This window comes from Mugil cephalus, chromosome 6 (assembly GCF_022458985.1).
Source record: "Mugil cephalus isolate CIBA_MC_2020 chromosome 6, CIBA_Mcephalus_1.1, whole genome shotgun sequence".
Lineage (NCBI taxonomy): Eukaryota > Metazoa > Chordata > Actinopteri > Mugiliformes > Mugilidae > Mugil > Mugil cephalus.
Genome location: NC_061775.1, coordinates 23801193 through 23819686, shown reverse-complemented (window position 1 = coordinate 23819686; position 18494 = coordinate 23801193). Strand labels below are relative to the sequence as shown.

Sequence of the window (18494 nt, the reverse complement as noted above, 5' to 3'; positions counted from 1 at the left end):
AACAGCAACGATAATCACGATGATAATAACAATAACGATCTGAAAAGTGATTTGATGTAGAGATCACAGGTGAAAAACTTGAAGGTGTTGTTCTTTTCAGATAGAACACAGAACACCACCTTGCTCCATCCACACAAAACCTTTATGTTCTGCTTGTTTCACTTACAAACATTTAGGGGAAAATATGCAAAGGAGTCACTGCAGCAACCAGAGGCAGAATCAGAGGCGTACAGAGAAACCAAGCAACGCCTCGTCAGAAAAGACGACTGCAGATGGCTAACGTTTGGCATTTTTTTTGTATGAAAGTCACACAAAACATTGACAATACTGCAGGCCCACCTTCTATATACACCTTATGACAGATATTTCTCGTCTGCACTGGGAAAATAGTACACATACGTCTTTGTTTAGGGTCCAAGGATCAGACCAGAGACATGAGAAACCAAGAGGATTTATCTGACTTGTGTCAACGATTTATTTTTTTCAGTCGTCCAGCATCAACATGTAAAGACTAAAGGTTTTGTCTCAGTGTAAATCATTGTTTCCACATCGGATTCACTGACGTGTACGTACCAAGAATTAAAAACAGACTAAAATATTCAAATAAAGATTTATTTTCAAAAATAAAATTACATTTGTCATGTTTTTTCTCTTTGTTGTCCATTATAATAGCCTTTTGAACTGTTCTAACCCAACCTGATACAAAATTAAACCATCACATTGGGCAACTTGATGTCTTTTGAGAAAATGATCAGAACAGAAAATATTTTTTTTTTTTTCCAAACAAGAAGCCATTTTGAAGCTCAATTGCGTTTATAAAAGAACCAGAATCAATTTCCTGTATTTTGCTTTTTTTGTCTTCCAAGACTTAACTGTTAGAAATACAAGTACATCAATATTAAACCAATATTAAACCAATAAACATAGTGCAACAGAGTTTAACTAATCCTGATTAACTCTGAAAAATGAAAATGAACTTTGAAGGAATAGTCTGTACTTAACTCAAGTCCTTGGTGACAAATGATTTCAATGACTGTCGAGATTTCAGCAGCTCTTTATTCACTGATGGATGAGTATTCCTTCATCTTTGCCCTGAATCATTCTTAGGTTGTTTTTTTGGGGGGAGGCAGGATGAACGACCTACCTGGCCCCAAACAGAGGGAACATGACGCTGGGATTTCGTCTGTGGATGGGAAATACAGGAACGCCTGGGAAAAGGAGTGAAACACACTTTAAATATCTACTGTTACGTACTGTATTCTGTAAAATATTACATGCAACTGATCAGCCACAACATTAAAACCAGGGGGAGGACAGGAGAAGGACCAACTTTCAGTGTTCTGCTGGGAAACTTTTGGACCTGGCATTCATTCATGTGGATGTTACTTAGACATGTAGCACCCACCTAGACCAGAACAGACCGAGCACCTCAGACCCCGTAGCAGCGACACTTAAAGGCAGCAGCCATCCCCAGTAGGATGCAGTCTTACACACGCACAAAAGTTTAAGAACAAAAACGTGAACAGCACAATGTGTTGACCTGGCCTCCAAACTGATCAAGTATCTGTGGCTCATTCTCTGTTTGTGTTTTGGAGGTACAAGGGAGACCTACACAATATCAAGGAGGTGGTCATAATGTTATGCCTGATCTGTGTACATAGTGAGAGACTTAATATAACCTTGATACTGGGAATTTATTATGAACATAACTGAGGCTCATTATTTCATTTTTATCGACTGTGGTTTGTCTGTTGTGTTCACATTAACCATAGTATTTGACCAACAATAAGAAATTCAGTCACAGCAAACAACAACCACATACTTCATTATATACTGGCTCAATAGGAAGGTGGCGTAACTCGCTGATAATCTCTTTAAACGCTGCATAACCATGAAAATATGTCCTTTTTTCACATGTTCAGGTAGAGACATGGGTAACAATGAGTTGTTCAGTTTGCTCCACTGAATTAATTCAATATCGTTAGTAAAGACGAGGACAAAAACCTGTTGACTATTTGCATATGTTGAAAATTTTGATCAGTTAATTTAATTTAGCGTCTGTGTAATCAGTTTATTTGGATTCTGTGATCAGAATGATTTCAGTCGTGTTGAAGACATGATGAAAAGAGACAGTGGACGCTGAAAGCTTCAAAACTTTAAGTCAGGAAAAACTGGCTTTACTCTTGAGCTTTCAAGATACTACCAGGATTAAAAAAAAAACAAATAAGCGCAGAAACGGTTGTGTTCATTTGTTTCCACAGTGGCTCCGTGCAGTGTTTACTCCGAGGAGCCGCTGAACAACAGGCTGAGAACCGACCCTTTCATGTGAAACAAATCCGCTAAGCTGTCAGATTCAGCTGGAGGCGCATCCAGAGACAACAGGAGTGTGACACGAGTGCAGACTCTGCAACTGTAAGTGTTAGTGTGGATTTTCTGGAGTCAGGATTTTTTTGCAATGTCAGGCTTCTGAGAAAAGTCAGCAGATGGGCCCCAGGGCAACAGAACATAGAGGCGAGAAATAAGGAAACAGCTGCTATAAAATACAGAGAGTATCATCAACAATTTGTCAAAAATTTGAGACGTCAATAGATTAAAATTTAAATAAGATTTAATTGTAATAAATGGCATCATTTCCATAGTGAATCACTTCAGCTGCTTAGAGCTTCCTGTTTAGTTCATAAAATAGTCCACAACAACATTTAAAACAAATAACTTTCTTCATTCATTTCTGTTCATTTCTGTTATTTTTAACTGTGTCTCCTCTGCAGGTTGAATGAACTACTTCAGATTCTGTTTGCTTTCCACAGCATTAATGCTGCTGTGATCTCTTCTTGATTTCCCAAACTGTCCATTAATGACAGAACCAAAAGCAAATGTGGCCTTAAAAATAATTCACATTTGACAGAATTAGTTTTTATCAATCTGTGATGCTACAATTTGCACAAAGCGATTCATGCACAAATCTACCTCAATCCGCTGTTTCTAATTTATTATTATTATCATTTTATCAACACGGTCCGAGTGGAAGCACGGCGGAGCAGCAGTGTATCGATATCAGGACAAATGCAATGAAAGCAGCTTGTTGGGTCAAATAGCTCTGGTAACAGGTCTAATTGAATCTGTGTCAGGTTCTCGCTGCAGGTGCATCCACCACCGCGAGCAGCAGGGTGGAAATCAATACGTCCTCTCTGCATCCACGGGCACACTCTAATTTCATTGAAGGCTTTTCTCTGTGCGTACGTTGCAGGGAGCGAGAGGGTCGGCGCAAATGAGTGTACATGGGCAGGTTAATGAAGGTCACCGCGTAATCCTTTTTAGAAAATGAGCGCGTGCGAGATAGACGACAACCACCGCGTGGAAATGGGGTCTTTTGTTCCATGTCATCATTCTATAACTAAGAAGTAAATGTTAACAGCTCAGACTTTTTTTTTTTACTGTGAAACGAAGTGTAGCTTATACATTTAGGAGCTGATTAATTGTATGTGTTGACTAACCGACTCCACTAACACAATATTCCATTATTAAGCAACGAGAGCATTAAAATTTATAAATCTGTTCGTTCTGCCATACAAGAAGTTCATTCAGCAACAAAATGGATAAATCAGTTCTGTTAATGTAGCTTCATCCTAACTCAAACTGAATCAACAAATCCTACACTAAAGTGCAAAGCTTTTATTCAGAGAGAACCTGCTGCAGTTTCCCAACTTAGGATTTGATTCTCTTCAGCAAACTGGCGTCTTTGTGTTCTTACTTATAAGCACTTTGCGTACCATAACAAACCAGCATGAGCGTACCTAGTGGGCTGTTCTGGATTCGGCTCAAGTCAGGGGAGTGGAGGATCAGGGTGCTGGGGATCAGAGACGGTCTGATCAATGACGGGGTGCTGGTCTTGGGATAGAAGTGCAGCTCTTCTGGTGTTGGACAGGAGGAGCTGGAGCTGCTGCTGGAATCAGTCGGCGGAGGAGGAGGAGTGATGTTCGGCGTCTGAGAAAAGAGTAAAAAGCTCCTAAAAATAAAACCCTAACCCACAGCGAGTCGACTTAAATTAACCAAACATAAAAGACGTCTCCTCACTTTAAGATCAGCTTTACAGCGAGCCGGGGTGGCCTCGGTCTGGATCAGGTCTGGAGGAGCCAGAGGGCTGGAGGTGGGACTTGTGTGGCTGACAGGGGGTGATTTGTTGGTCAAGACCCAGACCGGTTTATTACAGCAGAGGGTTTGGTCGTTTAGCAGAGCAATGTACTGGTTGGCCTCCTTCACCCGAACAAGATGTGAAAGAAATAATTCATTTGTTACGATGCATCTTCTATATAAATTACGTTATCTTGCTGAAAAGTGCAAACAGTTATATTTTACAGCTAATTTAAGACGTGCATTAATAGTTTAACCTCAACCAAAGGGTCACATATATACTGCTTACTTTGATAAGGTAATTGCTGTACACACATATTGAATGAACCCCAGCCCCATTTAACACTGCAATAATTCTGTCATGCATTTCAATCCATTAGTTAATTTTCAAGTTGCAGCTTTTCCAGTGGTTTCCATTAATGCAGTTAAAAACAAAAATCATCAGCGTAATGAAGCGGTGCACAGAAGCTGAAGGACTGGAGGTGGTGGTGTTGCTGTGGACGTGGTTGGTGTCCGGTGGTCATACCTGGAGGAGGGAGGTGACCTCATTCTCCTCAATGACCTCCAGGGCGGGAAGTTCGTCGTCTTCAACCTGAGACACCAAGAAAAATCCTCCGTCTTTTACATTCATGCTTCACAAAAACATTTAATACGAGTGACAGTGAGCATTTCTGCATGTAACAACACACTAATGAACATAAAACCCCAAACAGAACCCTTCTATTTATAGAAATACATTCATGATTAGTGATAAAGGTAAAATACACCGATCAGGCATAACATTATGACCACCTTCCTAATATCATATCAACAGTTGTGACTCATCAGAGAATGGACATGGACCATCTGAGGGTCAGTTGGGGATCTAGTGATTTAGCTGGGTAGCAAATACCCAGTGCAAACAATGGTCAATGTTATTTACTACTCCTTTCAGTGGTTTTAATGTTGTGGCTGATCAGTGCATGTACTTCTAATCAGGTCATGATTTCCCAAAGCTGATTATGTGCAACGGGCCTTCACTAAATCAAGAACTGACACCATTAGTCTTGAGAAAAAGAGTCACTACAACATCAATTTAGAAACTTTTCAGACTTTTAAATAACATATAAATAATTTAGATGAACGACAGGAACGAGGCTCTGATTAATGGCTCATACCGATCCATTACATGTTCGCATCAAACTAATTACTCAGAGCAACATGTTGCCCTGCTGTTGCAAAGTATTTTTCTCTTCATGCAAAAGGACGCCTCATGTTAGAGTGAAGTTTGATATTTACCAGCTTATATTCCATCTGAAAACGCATTAAAAGGATCCATTGTTCTATTCAGAGGTTTATTTTTGAAGAGCAGCAAAAGAACACGCTCTGCAACCGCGTAACCTTTCTGATATCTAATTTCAGAGTAGAGTTCCTTTGAACAGCACATCTGCAATAAACTTATAAAAGCACCGTTGTTGGAGTTTGACATCCTGCTTCCAGGCTTAAGGCTGAATTACACAACAACACTGCAAAGAAAAAACAATTATAAAGGTTGATTTAATGCGTTTGTCTTATTCAGCGCGTTTCTTTTATCATTTCATTGTTCTTCCAATGCTGGTGAGTCTAGTTGGATTGTTTTGCTTCCAGCTCTTTTTAATCAATGCACAAATAAATGAAACAATAAACCAAAAAAAAAAAGAATTGTTCTGATGTCATGAACGGTAACACAGTAAAATCTTGTTTCCTGCATGTTCGGTTTAACAACCTGCCACTCATTAACATAAGAGAGAGACCATCTTGTAATCCAATATCCATTAAACAGCCCACTGATGGGCTGCCATCTTATTTACTGTCCAACAACAAGCGGTGACCTTCCAGCAGTGTGACTATACATTAAGCAGCGTTGGACAGCAACTCCCCCTTCAGCGGGATGATTTGTGTGTTTGGTCTGACTGAGTGTGTGTGCCTGGTGTGTCCGTGTGCTGCAGTGGGCCTGCAGCACTGACAGTATGGCTGGCGAGATAAGCGCTACGGACAGTAGAGAGCTGAAGCTTTGCAGCAACATTGAAAGAATGGGTAAGAAAATGAAAGTGGAGGGCGGAAGGGAGAAAAAGACAAAGAACGCACTCACAGATAAGAAACACAGAACTGCAAATCCACCACAAACATCCATACGACATAACTGTGACACTAATGTCCTGCTGGGCTGTGCTGTAAATGCAATGTTTTTTTTTATATATATATACAAAAGCAGCAGCAGCTTTGATCGGGTTTTCAGATTCACAGGTGTAGAGGCTGTTTCTCACAATTTCAGTGACTTTCACAGCAACTACAAGACTTTTCGGGCATAACCCAGTTAATGTGCGTCTATGGTACCTTCACGGACTGTTCAAGAATGTCTTCTGGCTCGCCGAGCGAAATCATCTCCTCTTCTACCTCAGGCAGATCAACCATTCCCTCCCCCAGGTAAAGACTCACTGGGGTGACCTGAATACACAACTGAGAAAAGAAAACAGAATCAAATAACACATCTACCAAAGCAGGTAGAGCTTTATCATATTAAATAAGACACCTAGCAGCTCATGACAAACTTATTTATCACAGCCAGGGTGTGTGTGTGTCTCACTGCTGCAGTGGTTGCAGTGCTGCATGCGGTCCCATGGCCCTGGCTCATCAGGACAGTGTGGATATAGATGTCGATATCGGTGTGCGTGTCACACAAGTAAAGCAGCAGCACATCTCCCGTGTAACAATCCAGAGCTCCCACTAGGGTGCGGCCTGAGCACAGCTTCTGGAAAGAAGCTGTGGCCTCAGGGGTCCAGCTGCCCTGTAGGAGATCAACATGAATCGTCTTATTAATAAAATAAATCACTTTGTTCAATCTTCCAACATCTGCACCAGGACTCTATCAGCCGCTTCCTAATTTCCTATAGTGCACCACTTAGTCATCGTCTCCTCTGGCTCCATAATAACCACCAAATACCACCAATACTTGGCATGCTCATGTTTCAATAATAAATGGTCATTCGCCACTCCCACTTGATCTCTCCTTACTGAACTGCATGCTTGTTTGATGTTTCACTTCGGCCCAATCCACAAGAGAAACACTTCACACATCGAACTTGCTCTCTATAATTAACGGGGAGTAATTGCAAGACTGAAACGGAGAATGTATTTTTAGAAAAGCTACAGACTCACAGTGGTGGGTTTAATTCCAGTGAGTGAAGAAGGAACAGCTTGTGCCGGAAGAACTGAATAAGCTGACCTGGGGAACAAACAGATGAACTCTAGCAGAGACGGCAAAACACACACACACACACACACACCTACAAGCTCAGTCATAGTACTTATATTATTTAACGGTTTAGATGTCTGAGAAGTCCTTACTTGAGGAACTTGAGGCTGGCGCTCTGCACCACCGTTATATCTCCAAAGTCCACATAGTAGACTTCAACCTGAGTGGGGCTGATAACCTGGTGGATCACCACCCGGTAGAACCACATTCCTTTGGGCGACACACAGCAGGCTTGACCTCGCCGGACAAATTGCTTGGGAAGACGGTACCGCTCCGACACCTCGGGACAGGTGTAACATCGTCTAGGAGACAAGTACAAGCAAATATATTATAAATACAAGGAACCCCCTAAAACACAGGTTGTACAATAAATACAGTATATTTTGACTATGCACCACCTCATCTCGATCATCATGTCCTCCAAAGCTCGGGCCTCCTCACTCTTGCTGTAACGGATGTAGAAATGTCCAGGCGACCCGACCTGTTCCACCAGGACTTCCACCAGCTCCCGAGCACCGTGATGTGTCGGTGGACTGAGACGCTGACTTCGCAGGGCATCCAAAGGCCATGTCGTCTTGCAATGCGCCTGAATAGCAGGGTAAATCTCGGAGATCTACGGGCAGACGCAGAACAAGTTTGATCCAAGATACTCAATATACTGAGATGTTCGTTAGATGCAGTAAAAATGAATTGCGTGGCATTTTTTGTCTCTTTCTTTATCCCAATTATTTAGAACCTACAATGGTAAATTATTATCATGACAAGATGTTGTCTTACCACTTCTTTGGTGTTGTTTCTCATCTCAAAATCCACCTTCTCATCATCTGCTGTGACTGTATCGCTCTCTCCTGCCAGTTTACCCTCCCAGGGAGAATCTCCGCTACTAAAGTAGTAACTCATAGCAGGTGACTTCACACCATCAGCAAAACTCTCGGTGTCTTTGGAGTCTAGAAAAAGACAAAAACACAAAGACAAATTTGTCACATGACGATTGCAGAGAAAGAAAAATTACCTGTTAAGACTGAGACATGTGTCAAATAAATGATGCGTCACTACTTTTTCACAAGGTTCAAGATAACGTGATTCTAAGTGCTCATGTTGGTTAAATATATGCATGAACACCTGATCACATACCAGCACTCTCCACTATGTCCATGATTATCCAGTCGTTCCCGTTGTCTCCCCCTGCTGGCGTCAAGTGGAAAATGTCGCTCATGGCTCCAACAAGTTCAGTGACGCTGATGAAGCCGCTCTGTACGAGAGGCAAGTCTTCACCAAAAAGCCTCTGAGGAGCAAAAAAAAAAAAGAAAAAAAAAAAAGCACCAAATATGAGATTCCCAGCAAGATCATCATCCTGTTTTTATTATGAATATTATTATAACATGACATAATGTCTGCTCAGTTTAAAGACCAACTGTAAGAGGGTAAAAAAAATGAGTTTCTAGTTCTACAAGGTGTTTTGTAAAAAAAAAAAAAAAAAAAATGGAAAAAGCTCCTGAAATGAAGACTTAAGGCTCCCAGTCAATAAATGATAATGAGGACAGTGTGTAGGGAACTTTTACCTTGTACTCGGCGGGCAGATCATGAACTGATAATCCACCATCGGTCTGACCTACAACCTGTAGAAGATTGTCGACATGACATTGAGCTGTTTGTTAGGGGCAGTAAAAATTAATGGGGTGTACTGGAATGATTTGTCTCTCTCCTTCTCCTAAACCTCATTTAGAATCTATTATGGTTTCAGTACAAGAGTAGAAACAAGTCACCAATACTATCATAATTTTGGTTCAATACAAGAAGATTAAAACAGCCTCATTTATACAGATTAAATTAAAGAATACCACTCCACTCCGAAGTTTGTGTCCATTATTGCCCTAAGACATTTGCTTATAAAATAGTGTGAAGCCTGACCTTTTGCAGCTTGTCCTTCAGCTCCTGATTAATGACGCCAGCTACACCATTCTCCAGGATTTGCTGACGAAACTCCTCCTCCAGCTGACAAGAAAAAGGATAACTGTATTTAAAACTGAGACAATTGTACGCTAAACATTTTTCCTCCCAGTTCTGTAAAGTGGCTGAGTTATTGGCCCACAGACGTTCTGTGTACTGTCATCCAAGCGGATCCAGGGGTCTGTTTGTTCCTCTTATGTTCCTCTGAAACATGCCCACAATGAAATCGAAACTGTTCATTACACCACGTATTTCTCTTTTGGTTATTTCCAATTTATGCAGTTTTATGTTCTGTAAAACCACTGAAAGGAAGCATTTAGTGACTGCGGAGTTAAAATATCATCATTCTGAGAAGGGGTGACTCATAATGAATCCTGACAAGTCATATTCTAAATGCTTGTAAGGATTGTAAAGGTGCAACACACGACAAACGTTTTTTTGTTTCTTGTATTACTTGTATTTTGCACTAGTTTTCTGCAACCTCTCATCTGATGATGTTTTGTTTATCCAGTTTATGCTGAAGACATGGCCTGAAAAACTGCTCCTCTATGGTCTTGTGTCTCATATTGAACAGATTTACTTTGTTTGTGGCTCCTAAGTTTGCTTTTAAATAAAAAACAAACCTTGAGGACACGTTGCTGAAAGAGCTGACCATCCTGGCAGCTACTGACAGTTGTTGAGTCTTTACTGACAGGGTCCAAGGTGGGCCCAGTAGAGGGTTGGTTTGGAGGATTCGGTATCACTGGATCTTCTGTTGGAAAGCAGAAGTACTTAAAAATATGAAATTAGTAGCAAACATAACAACATGTCTTGAGAATTTGAGGCATTTAAATGCCTACTTAAACCCAACTGTCTAATAACACACTTGGAGATCTGGTTGGTGTCTGGACATTGACGTCTGGCCGCCTGGAGGTCGTCGTGTCAGTCAAAGCCGAGCCTGGATTTATCCGCGTCGTCTCCTTCTGTGAGCTGAACGATCTGAACACCGGACTCGGAATCATCTGTTCCCTCAGGGCCAGAACTGAGCCGAGCCTGCCCTGCTGGATGATCACCATGTCGGCCGCTGCCTCCAGCATTTCTCCGATGCAGTAGAAGCCGTAGCTGTGGACACGCAGCGGGTATCCAAAGCAGCGCAAAAAGGTCACCTCCAGGTCGGACAACCTAAGGGGACCCTGGGAGAGCGGCCACACTGTTACTCCAACGCAACATGATGAAATGAGAGGAAAATGTAACCTGAAAAGCAGTTAGAGTGTCTCTTATTCAGGTTGATGTGCTTGAATAATTTTAAACTACAACATTTGCAATAATGTGTGTTTTTGGGCCCATTTCAGTGAGAAGGATGATGAAGCTATTTATTTTAATTTAAGTCTCAAATTATTGGGAAATACCTTGGAAAGGAGGAGGCGGAGTTGTGCCCTCAGCTGAAAAGGAATGGGTGGAGGAGTCCGACCTCTTCTTGGGAGGACCACAGAGGCGGACGCAGGACGGTATCGGGGGGAGAAATAGTTAACACCTCCCCTCCTGACTTTCATGTCTGTCTTAGATGTACGCTGCCTGGCAACGAGCTCCTCAATGTTTCGGGTGGATTCATCACTTACAGCTGCAAAGGTGGGGGGAGGGTGGAGAAGTAAAGACATGAAACATTACAACTTGTTTGAATGTTTGAAGGCGCTGGTTATTAATTTAACATAAAGACTCCCTACCCCTTAAGTATGGGCTACCATCTTCCCTGAAGTTCACAGACACAACGTCAGGTATCTCTTTCACCATGTCCATGATGTGTCTGAACCCTAGGAGTTTCAGGGGCATTGGATGTCCCAACATGGCGTAGTAGTCTCGTTTGAGCTGTTCAGGCTCCAGCCCCATCTTGGATGAAATGAGCAAGGAGCGAACGTCCTTCTTCAGCGTTGCCAAAACCTCTTCCTGGTTCATCTTGCCTGCTTTGGTTTGGAGGAGAGAACAAGAGGAGAAAATGTAACAAAACATACTAAAAATACAGTCACTCAACAGTCCATTAGGCACACCAGTGAAAACAAACGCATTTTTATATTGCAGTCCAGCTCTAAAATCTTAGGATCATGAAACTTGTGGTATTCATGCCTGTGAAGGTCCTCAGCCAGCCACGTCAGTGCATATGGCCATCTATGTCAAATTGGAAAGCCCTTGAACAACATTAATTTACAACGCAGTCTAAACATCTCTACATTAAAACTTTCCCCCCGTTTACACCTTGAGACTGGACTCTTAGGTCAATAAAAAGTTGTCAGGGTACCATTAACTGGGGAAGGAAGTGAACCAAAACTGCAACTACAGGTAAGGAGCTGACTGATAACAACCCTTGGTCATATTAGTTTCAGGTGGACAGGCGTTTCTATTTATACCCCACCTGTTATTTAGAAGTGACAAACTAGTTGGGTGAGTAGCGAAACAGGGTTCAGCTTGTTTTTTTTTGGTTATGGTATTTAGCATTTGTTTAAAATAGCTGGGAGAGCTGTTGATTCAACTATGTTTTCACTTTTGAGGTTGTGGTCTATAGTACTATCCTATTGCTTTGTGTTGTACAGACATGCGTTTATTTTATTCCATAATAAGTTCCGATATTTTTCTAAATTTTTCTAAATAAAAACTAAATAAAAAAAAATGGGGAAGATCTGTTGTACGATTGACTGTACCAACAGATTTGAAAAGCAGTCAGATATATTTTTACAGATATATCCGACTGAGAGAAGTAGATGGATCGCTGTATTACTAAGAAACAACTGGAATCCAGGCATTGCAACCTGGTGTTGCGGATCATGTTGTGTGTCAGGTAATATTAATTTAGGCTGTAGTTTTTGATTAAGTCATACTTTAAGTTAACTTTACTTCTCAGTTAAGCTCTTAGCGTAAGCATATTTTATTTAGGTACATTTAGTATAACTGAAATGACCTAAAACTAACGTAAACCGTGACGAAATTGAGGCTAATCCACTTCTCCAAATCCATACTAATTCGTATAGATCATTGTCGAGTCCAATTGTCCCTAATTTGATCTCATACTCCACATTTTCCCCGGTTTCGCAGTATTTACCGCTACATTCTTCATATCTATGTTTTTGACACGCAGGGGGCGTGGCCCCGGTGAAAGTGACGTCAATACATACCCTCTACAAGTGATCTCCGTTCACCTTCAATCAGGATTTTTTTTCCCCGATCACGTTTCTTCCTCGAAGACGATGGTTCCCCGCTATCCTTCCAGTTTTTAATAAAGCGTTGGCCAGTTCTTTACCTAATTTCTCAAACAGTCTAACATCTTTTCCACGACCACGGGATGTGTCTTTCCACTTGGTTGTTTGAGAAATGAGAAGCTACTCATCGCATCAGTTGGGGTTAAATAAGTCGTTGCCAGCTGAAAGATGATCACCCATGCAGCAATTATCCAATAGGAGGCTATTTGCTTAACTAAATCCAGTCCAGGTGGCGTCTTTTTTTTTGTTGGCCAGGCAGAGTCACTCCAACATGTATGTTCGTTTAAACGCATAAAAGGTCAGAACGCAGTGAAGGTTAAAATCCAACTTGTTCGTTGTCCGCCATCTTTGTTAGACGACCGCTACATGCTTGCTGGCGACGTCACGTTGACATTTAAGGCCCATCAAACTTTCTTTAATTTGGTCAAGCATAAAATAAAATAAAAACATAGCTACGTCTGTTAAAATAATGCTGAAGTTACCTTGGTCCTCGAGTCTTTGCCGCATCGTCCCCTGGTATCTGGACCGTGGCTCCTCTCTTCTCCTCCCCCCTCCGACACCTGCTGTTGTTGGAAATGCAAAGCCAACAGAAAGAGCTAAAATGTTTTTGTTGTTAACTTATTTTCATGTAAACTCGTTTAAGCCAGTTTCGCGTAGCTGCGTATCTAAGTTAAAATAACATTTCAGGTTCAGGCTAATTCTCGTTACCGTGGTAGCACGTTGGACGACGACGACGTAAGAGCGAACTGAGCTCCTGCCACCAGGGGGCCCCCGAGAGCTCCTCAAATTTCCATACACACAACTATTAAATGAAATAATTAAAATACTAATTATTTAAACCCTCAAATGATAAATAATATAAATATGATTATGCATTTAAAAGAGAAATCTGGTGAAGCCAGTGCATATAGGCCTAATGGGGCCGTATTATGCCCAGTTGATGTTGTTTATGTCACCATAATGCTCCTATTATCTTTGGGGTCATTCACGGTTTAATATTTTTTATTATTTATATTAATATTTAATGACTTTCCATAATTTAATAGGGACATTGACAAGGACAGTTTGCCCTGACATAATATATGTTATTATTCTGGATAATAGTTGTCAATGAGATTTTTTATGGTGATCGTATTTCTTCATAGTCCTGTAACTGATATTCTGGGTATATAGGTGGGGTGGGGGGTTGGCTTTATTTAAAGAACTCTTTAGGTAGTCAACAAACAAACATGAAGTGCCTGACACATGCATTTCAGAACATTTTTTAATTGTAATCATTTTTTGGAGGTTTAAATTGCTGGGGTCAAATTGACCCCAAGGATTAAAAGGTGTTAGTACATTTGAAAGTAATAGGAGGGTTAATATTAGACCAAAAGATGGAGCAAACTGTTTAAAGTAGTAAGGGTAAAAGCAATTGATTTACAAGGCTCAGGGTTCAGGCTGGAGAACCATTTAGTCTTTTTGGTATTCCGATCAAAAGAGTAGTGTTAGCAAGAGTCTAATATAGGAATGTAATATCAATAATTTATGCATATTCATGCAATTCTATTGCATTTTTTACAGATTAGTCAACATCCCCATTTAAATACATGTAAATTTAAACTGTTTGCTGCACAGCAACTAAAAAGTTGAAATGATCAGGAATGATCAGCAGTCTATGTCTGTCCACCGTATTCTCTCGTGTTGTGTTTCCCAGAGCTTCAGATGGGCTACAGAGTAAATATTCAGTTTAATTAAAGACGATGCTGTGTGTCTTTTCCTGTAAAAACAGAGGCAAAACACTGCATCAGCTCTTCAAGGCCTGAGTGAGCAAATTCCTGAGTGACTCCCAGAGCTCCAGTGACACAATCAGTCCGAACAGTGAAGCTGGACTACAGGCATCTCTGGATGGGACACAAACCAAACAAATTGACCCAAAGGAGTTTGTGTACATATTTTATGTGCAAAATTGGCTCACTCTAGGCATGATTTAATGCCATGAATTACCTTTCAGTAGTGGAAGCCAACTTATGTGAGAGAATAATATGAGGATTTACAGAAGTGGGGCAAGTAATGGACCCAAATAATTGATGCTGCTCTATTTTATTAGACGTCTTAGAGCTCAAGGGTGAGAATGAGGCAAATAAATTAAACAGAAGGTTGTAGAAATGAAGTCACCTAGCAAATGGTTTATGTCACGTCAAATAAGTTTTAAAATCTGATCAAGAGATGAATTTTCCATGAGAACTGCCTGTTATCATAACTGTTGGTGTTTTTATCATATTTTTTCTTTTAATTTGGTTATTTCTAAGGCACTTAATTGACTATAATCGCAATAATTACACACTATGCTGACAAGAAATCCTTTTAATTGAACAGACAGGGTGGTAGGTGACACTCCCACTGCTGCTCTACTCCCACAATCGACGCGCAGTAAGGAGACGTCAATGACTCCAAAGGAAATAGCTCCCTGATGTAAGTTCAAGCATTTCTTCTTCTTATCTGCTTTCTCCCAAAACATAAATATCTACTACGTGCAGCCCATATGGAGAAGTCTTCCCGTGTTCGACCCTATCACCCGCCAAGATCCACAACCATGCCCAGAACGGAGAGGGAGCGAGGAGCCCTAGCACCTCCGAGAAGGACTCCCAACATGGCAGGTCGTCTCCATGAGGCGTCGGCACTGAGAAAAGACAAGCTGCAGAAGGAGAAACCAGACACGAAGGAGGTGAAGGAGAAGCTGAAATCCACAGTGGTGGACATAGACAGTGTGAGAGATGACGAGGCCAAGGAGGAGAACATGGGGCTCCTGGAGGCGGCAGAACAGGAGGACGGTGAGTCGAAAAAGCTGTGTAGAGTTTTTGTTATTTTTATGTTGACGTATGTGTTAATAGTTTGTCACAGCTGTAAGTTTTGTGATGGCTTGAGAACGCATGTTAATTTAAGTTCTTCTAGTTTTCAGTCTGTGTTGAAGTTCTTCACATTAAACTCTGTGGGTTTCTGCAGGTCTGAAGCGCAAGAACCTGGGAGTGTTTGAGTGGCTGCTGATGGTCTTTGCCTTGACTTTGGTTCTCCTCTTCCTCCCTTTTTCCATCTGGTTCTGCTTCCAAGTATGAACCGCAACTCAGACACAACAGAATCAAACACTACACAATGCTATATTTCACAATAAGAGCGCAATGTCTTCAATAGGGGAAAAAATATTGATATGAAAATATATTGTGATACCTTTTCTTCGATCTCAATCTGGAAATGGATCATTTCAATTAATAATGTTTTTTGACTCAATTTGTGCAATGAATTATCACTGTCATCTCATGTACATATATACAACATGTATTTTAAGCTGCTCTTAAAATTTGTCAATGAACTACGTAGAATATTGCAATATCATAATATTCCTATAATGTATCGTATCGTAACTCTAGTATCGTGATACATATCGTATCGTGAAGTCCTTGCCAATACCAACCCCTAGTCTTCAATAGGAAATAGGAACGGGAATGGAGGAAGTCGTGGAACTGTTGTGGAGGCGTTTTAATTATTCAAGTTCCTCTAAAAAATATTTTTATAACTGAGTCAACAAATGAGCATAAATGTGTCGATGCCTTCAAAAAGTATTACAAGCTGACATTCTTGTGCCTCAGTCATCAGTGCTTGTTTGAAGAGTATTCGATGGTCGGTTGTCATTTTGATTTACAGGTTGTGAGGGAGCACGAGAGAGCTGTGATCTTCAGACTAGGTCACCTACTGCGTGGAAAACCCAGAGGACCAGGTTGGCACACTTTGTTAATCATCACTAATCAAGATCATTCCTATTCCTGGGGACGTATATTTTTTGCACAACAGACATTGAGATTTGTGATAGCAAACCCTCTGCATAAATTAGTTTATTTGCACATTGAAGACAGAAAACATTAAAATTGTATAAAAATGGTTAATTGATGTGCAGGAGAGATGGAAGTCAAGAAAGGCTCATGAAATGTCTCCCTTATATAAAGCAAAATGTATCCACAAATGTAAAGTAAAATTAAACTACAAATGAGATGAAAAGAAAAAGAAAGAAAAAGGAGAAACAAAAAATAATAAGGTACAAATTTAGAGGAAATTAAAATGAATGGAAGAACATCAGAAAAATCAGGAAGAAAAAAATTGAAGTACAAAATTTCATTATATACAAAACAATATTAAATGCAATATGTAGACGTTAACAGGTGATTTAATTTTTCAATAGTTTTTTAAATAATGTCAGAAAAGATGTTGCGTTTAGAGATGCAGGTAAATTGTTCCCTGAGAACAAATGATGTTTCAGTTAGAGCAACAATTGTTACAGTGAATGAGCTGTTAAAGACAATATTTATATTTTAATAAGAAGAAAATGGACCTAAATATTAAAACAGAAAAAAATAATCTCAAGTGTGGCCTTTTAATTGAGCTCCAATCACAGATGAGCAGCTTTTCATTGTCTTAAAGTGCAGTTGTTTAGTTTGATTACAGTAAAGGTTCAACACTGGATCGGCAGGTTTTTATTACCTATACTAAGAAAGGTATTAGAGGAACCATTTGTTATAAATAAACAAGTGTAAAGTAGATTAAACCAATGATACTGGTGAGAAATATCTGATATCCTTAATATTAAATAGACAAAGTATTATCTAATATCTCCTCTCCTTCACTCTCCAGGCCTCATTTTCTACCTCCCGCTTCTTGATGTGTGTCACAAAGTCGACATCAGACTGAAAATGTTAAAGGTTCCTCCTCACATGGTACAGAACAATGCATCAGTTATAGAAATATTCACACATGAAATAAAATATCTCACGTAGCCATGTGGTTCTCGTGAAGGTGGTGACGAAGGACCTGGTGAGGCCAGAGCTGAGTGCGGTGTGCTATTACCAGATAGAGAACGTGGCCGTGTGCAGTGCCGCTCTGTCCAGTGTGACCACGCTGCTGCAGAGTCTGGTGCAGGCGGCGGTCAGAGACGTTCTCGCTCGGCACACATTCAGCTACGTCGTGCTGCACCGGCGGAGGATCGGGGAGCAGATCCAAACGGCCGCCGACTCCGTGGCTTGTCGCTGGGGCATCAGGGTGGAGAGAGCTGACATGTAAGACCACGTTATGATAAAACAGACTTTTGAGAATAAAAACATGCAAGATTTCCTTTGTGATTTTTCCTGGTAAACAGAAAACAGGCGTGAAGTGATTTGTTGTGCACTGTGGTCTAGCTGCTGATCGGGCCGGGTGGTCGCTTGTGTTTGATTTTCCGTCAGAGATGAGCTCAGTTTTTCTACCGACTTACAACAGAGTCTGTCTGCTGAGGCCGAGGCCAAGAGACAAGAGCAGGCCAGAGTGAGTAACGAACAGTTTAATAATTTAACGACCCTCGATTCACATTTTACACATGTCGGCGGAATATAGTTTGTGTGGTTTGTAACACTAACAAACTGTTTCCGTCTCAAGTTTCTTCACTGCTGTCAACTGATGTTTTCCTCATCTCCAGGTAAAAGCTGCAGAGAGTGAGAGTGTGGCCGCCTGGGATGGGTTCAGAGCCTCCCTCCGCCTCCTCCACCCTGCCTTGGTCCTGCCTCTCCCCCCAGATCTCCTCAACGTAAACTCTGACCTTTCAGCCCTTCCACCTCCTCCTCCTCCTCCTTCTGCTGCGGAAGTAGAGGGAGAGATGACAGCGGAGGACCGAGAGACGGACTCAACAATGATGTGACACATGTTAATAATCATTATTATTTTAAATATATATATATATATATATATATATATATATATATATATATATATATATATATATATATATATATTATGTGGGCTAGAGATTATCATCTTGTTAGAGGCAACAAATCTAGGTGAATTTTAAAAGTATATTTCAACAAAATCTGAGCTGGTAAATTAAAAGTTGTGATTTAACCTCGTGAGACCCT

General features: G+C 40.7%; 2 protein-coding genes across 5 annotated transcripts; one reads left to right on the top strand and one right to left on the bottom strand.

Moving 5' to 3' along the window:
* Positions 1-591: 591 nt before the first annotated feature.
* tdrd5 (tudor domain containing 5) lies at positions 592-13333 on the bottom strand. 4 transcript variants are annotated; one of them, XM_047587502.1, is made up of 19 exons: positions 13291-13333; positions 13065-13145; positions 11059-11295; positions 10744-10955; positions 10221-10527; positions 9979-10106; positions 9317-9400; positions 8968-9024; positions 8540-8690; positions 8183-8352; positions 7804-8018; positions 7498-7707; positions 7309-7375; positions 6737-6937; positions 6487-6609; positions 4658-4723; positions 4075-4254; positions 3795-3984; positions 592-1208 (listed from the first exon to the last, which is right to left on the bottom strand). In XM_047587502.1, the coding sequence occupies exons 2-19, from the start codon at positions 13087-13089 to the stop codon at positions 1141-1143; spliced, it is 2691 nt and encodes an 896-aa protein (XP_047443458.1). In that variant the 5' UTR covers positions 13090-13145; positions 13291-13333; the 3' UTR covers positions 592-1140. The 4 variants fall into 4 exon arrangements, with proteins under 4 accessions (XP_047443458.1, XP_047443459.1, XP_047443460.1 ...); XM_047587503.1 differs by having other exon boundaries at positions 13065-13305; XM_047587504.1 differs by having other exon boundaries at positions 11059-11292; positions 13065-13305.
* Positions 13334-15018: 1685 nt separating this feature from the next.
* Positions 15019-18298, top strand: nphs2 (NPHS2 stomatin family member, podocin). The gene is made up of 7 exons (XM_047587506.1): positions 15019-15395; positions 15568-15671; positions 16264-16336; positions 17245-17327; positions 17407-17666; positions 17832-17910; positions 18062-18298. Exons 1-7 carry the CDS (start codon positions 15107-15109, stop codon positions 18278-18280), a joined length of 1107 nt encoding a protein of 368 aa, XP_047443462.1. The 5' UTR covers positions 15019-15106; the 3' UTR covers positions 18281-18298.
* Positions 18299-18494: the final 196 nt, after the last annotated feature.

Coding starts and splice junctions, on each gene's coding strand:
- tdrd5 (XM_047587502.1), bottom strand. CDS start 13,089: ATGCGGCAAAGACTCGAGGACCAAG. Junction 9,025..9,316: donor TGAAGGACAAGCTGCAAAAG/GTCAGGCTTCAC, acceptor AATCTTCTACAG/GTTGTAGGTCAGACCGATGG. Junction 1,209..3,794: donor AATCCAGAACAGCCCACTAG/GTACGCTCATGC, acceptor TCCTTTTCCCAG/GCGTTCCTGTATTTCCCATC.
- nphs2 (XM_047587506.1), top strand. CDS start 15,107: ATGGAGAAGTCTTCCCGTGTTCGACCCTATCACCCGCCAAGATCCACA. Junction 15,396..15,567: donor GGCGGCAGAACAGGAGGACG/GTGAGTCGAAAA, acceptor GGGTTTCTGCAG/GTCTGAAGCGCAAGAACCTG. Junction 17,667..17,831: donor AGGGTGGAGAGAGCTGACAT/GTAAGACCACGT, acceptor ATTTTCCGTCAG/AGATGAGCTCAGTTTTTCTA.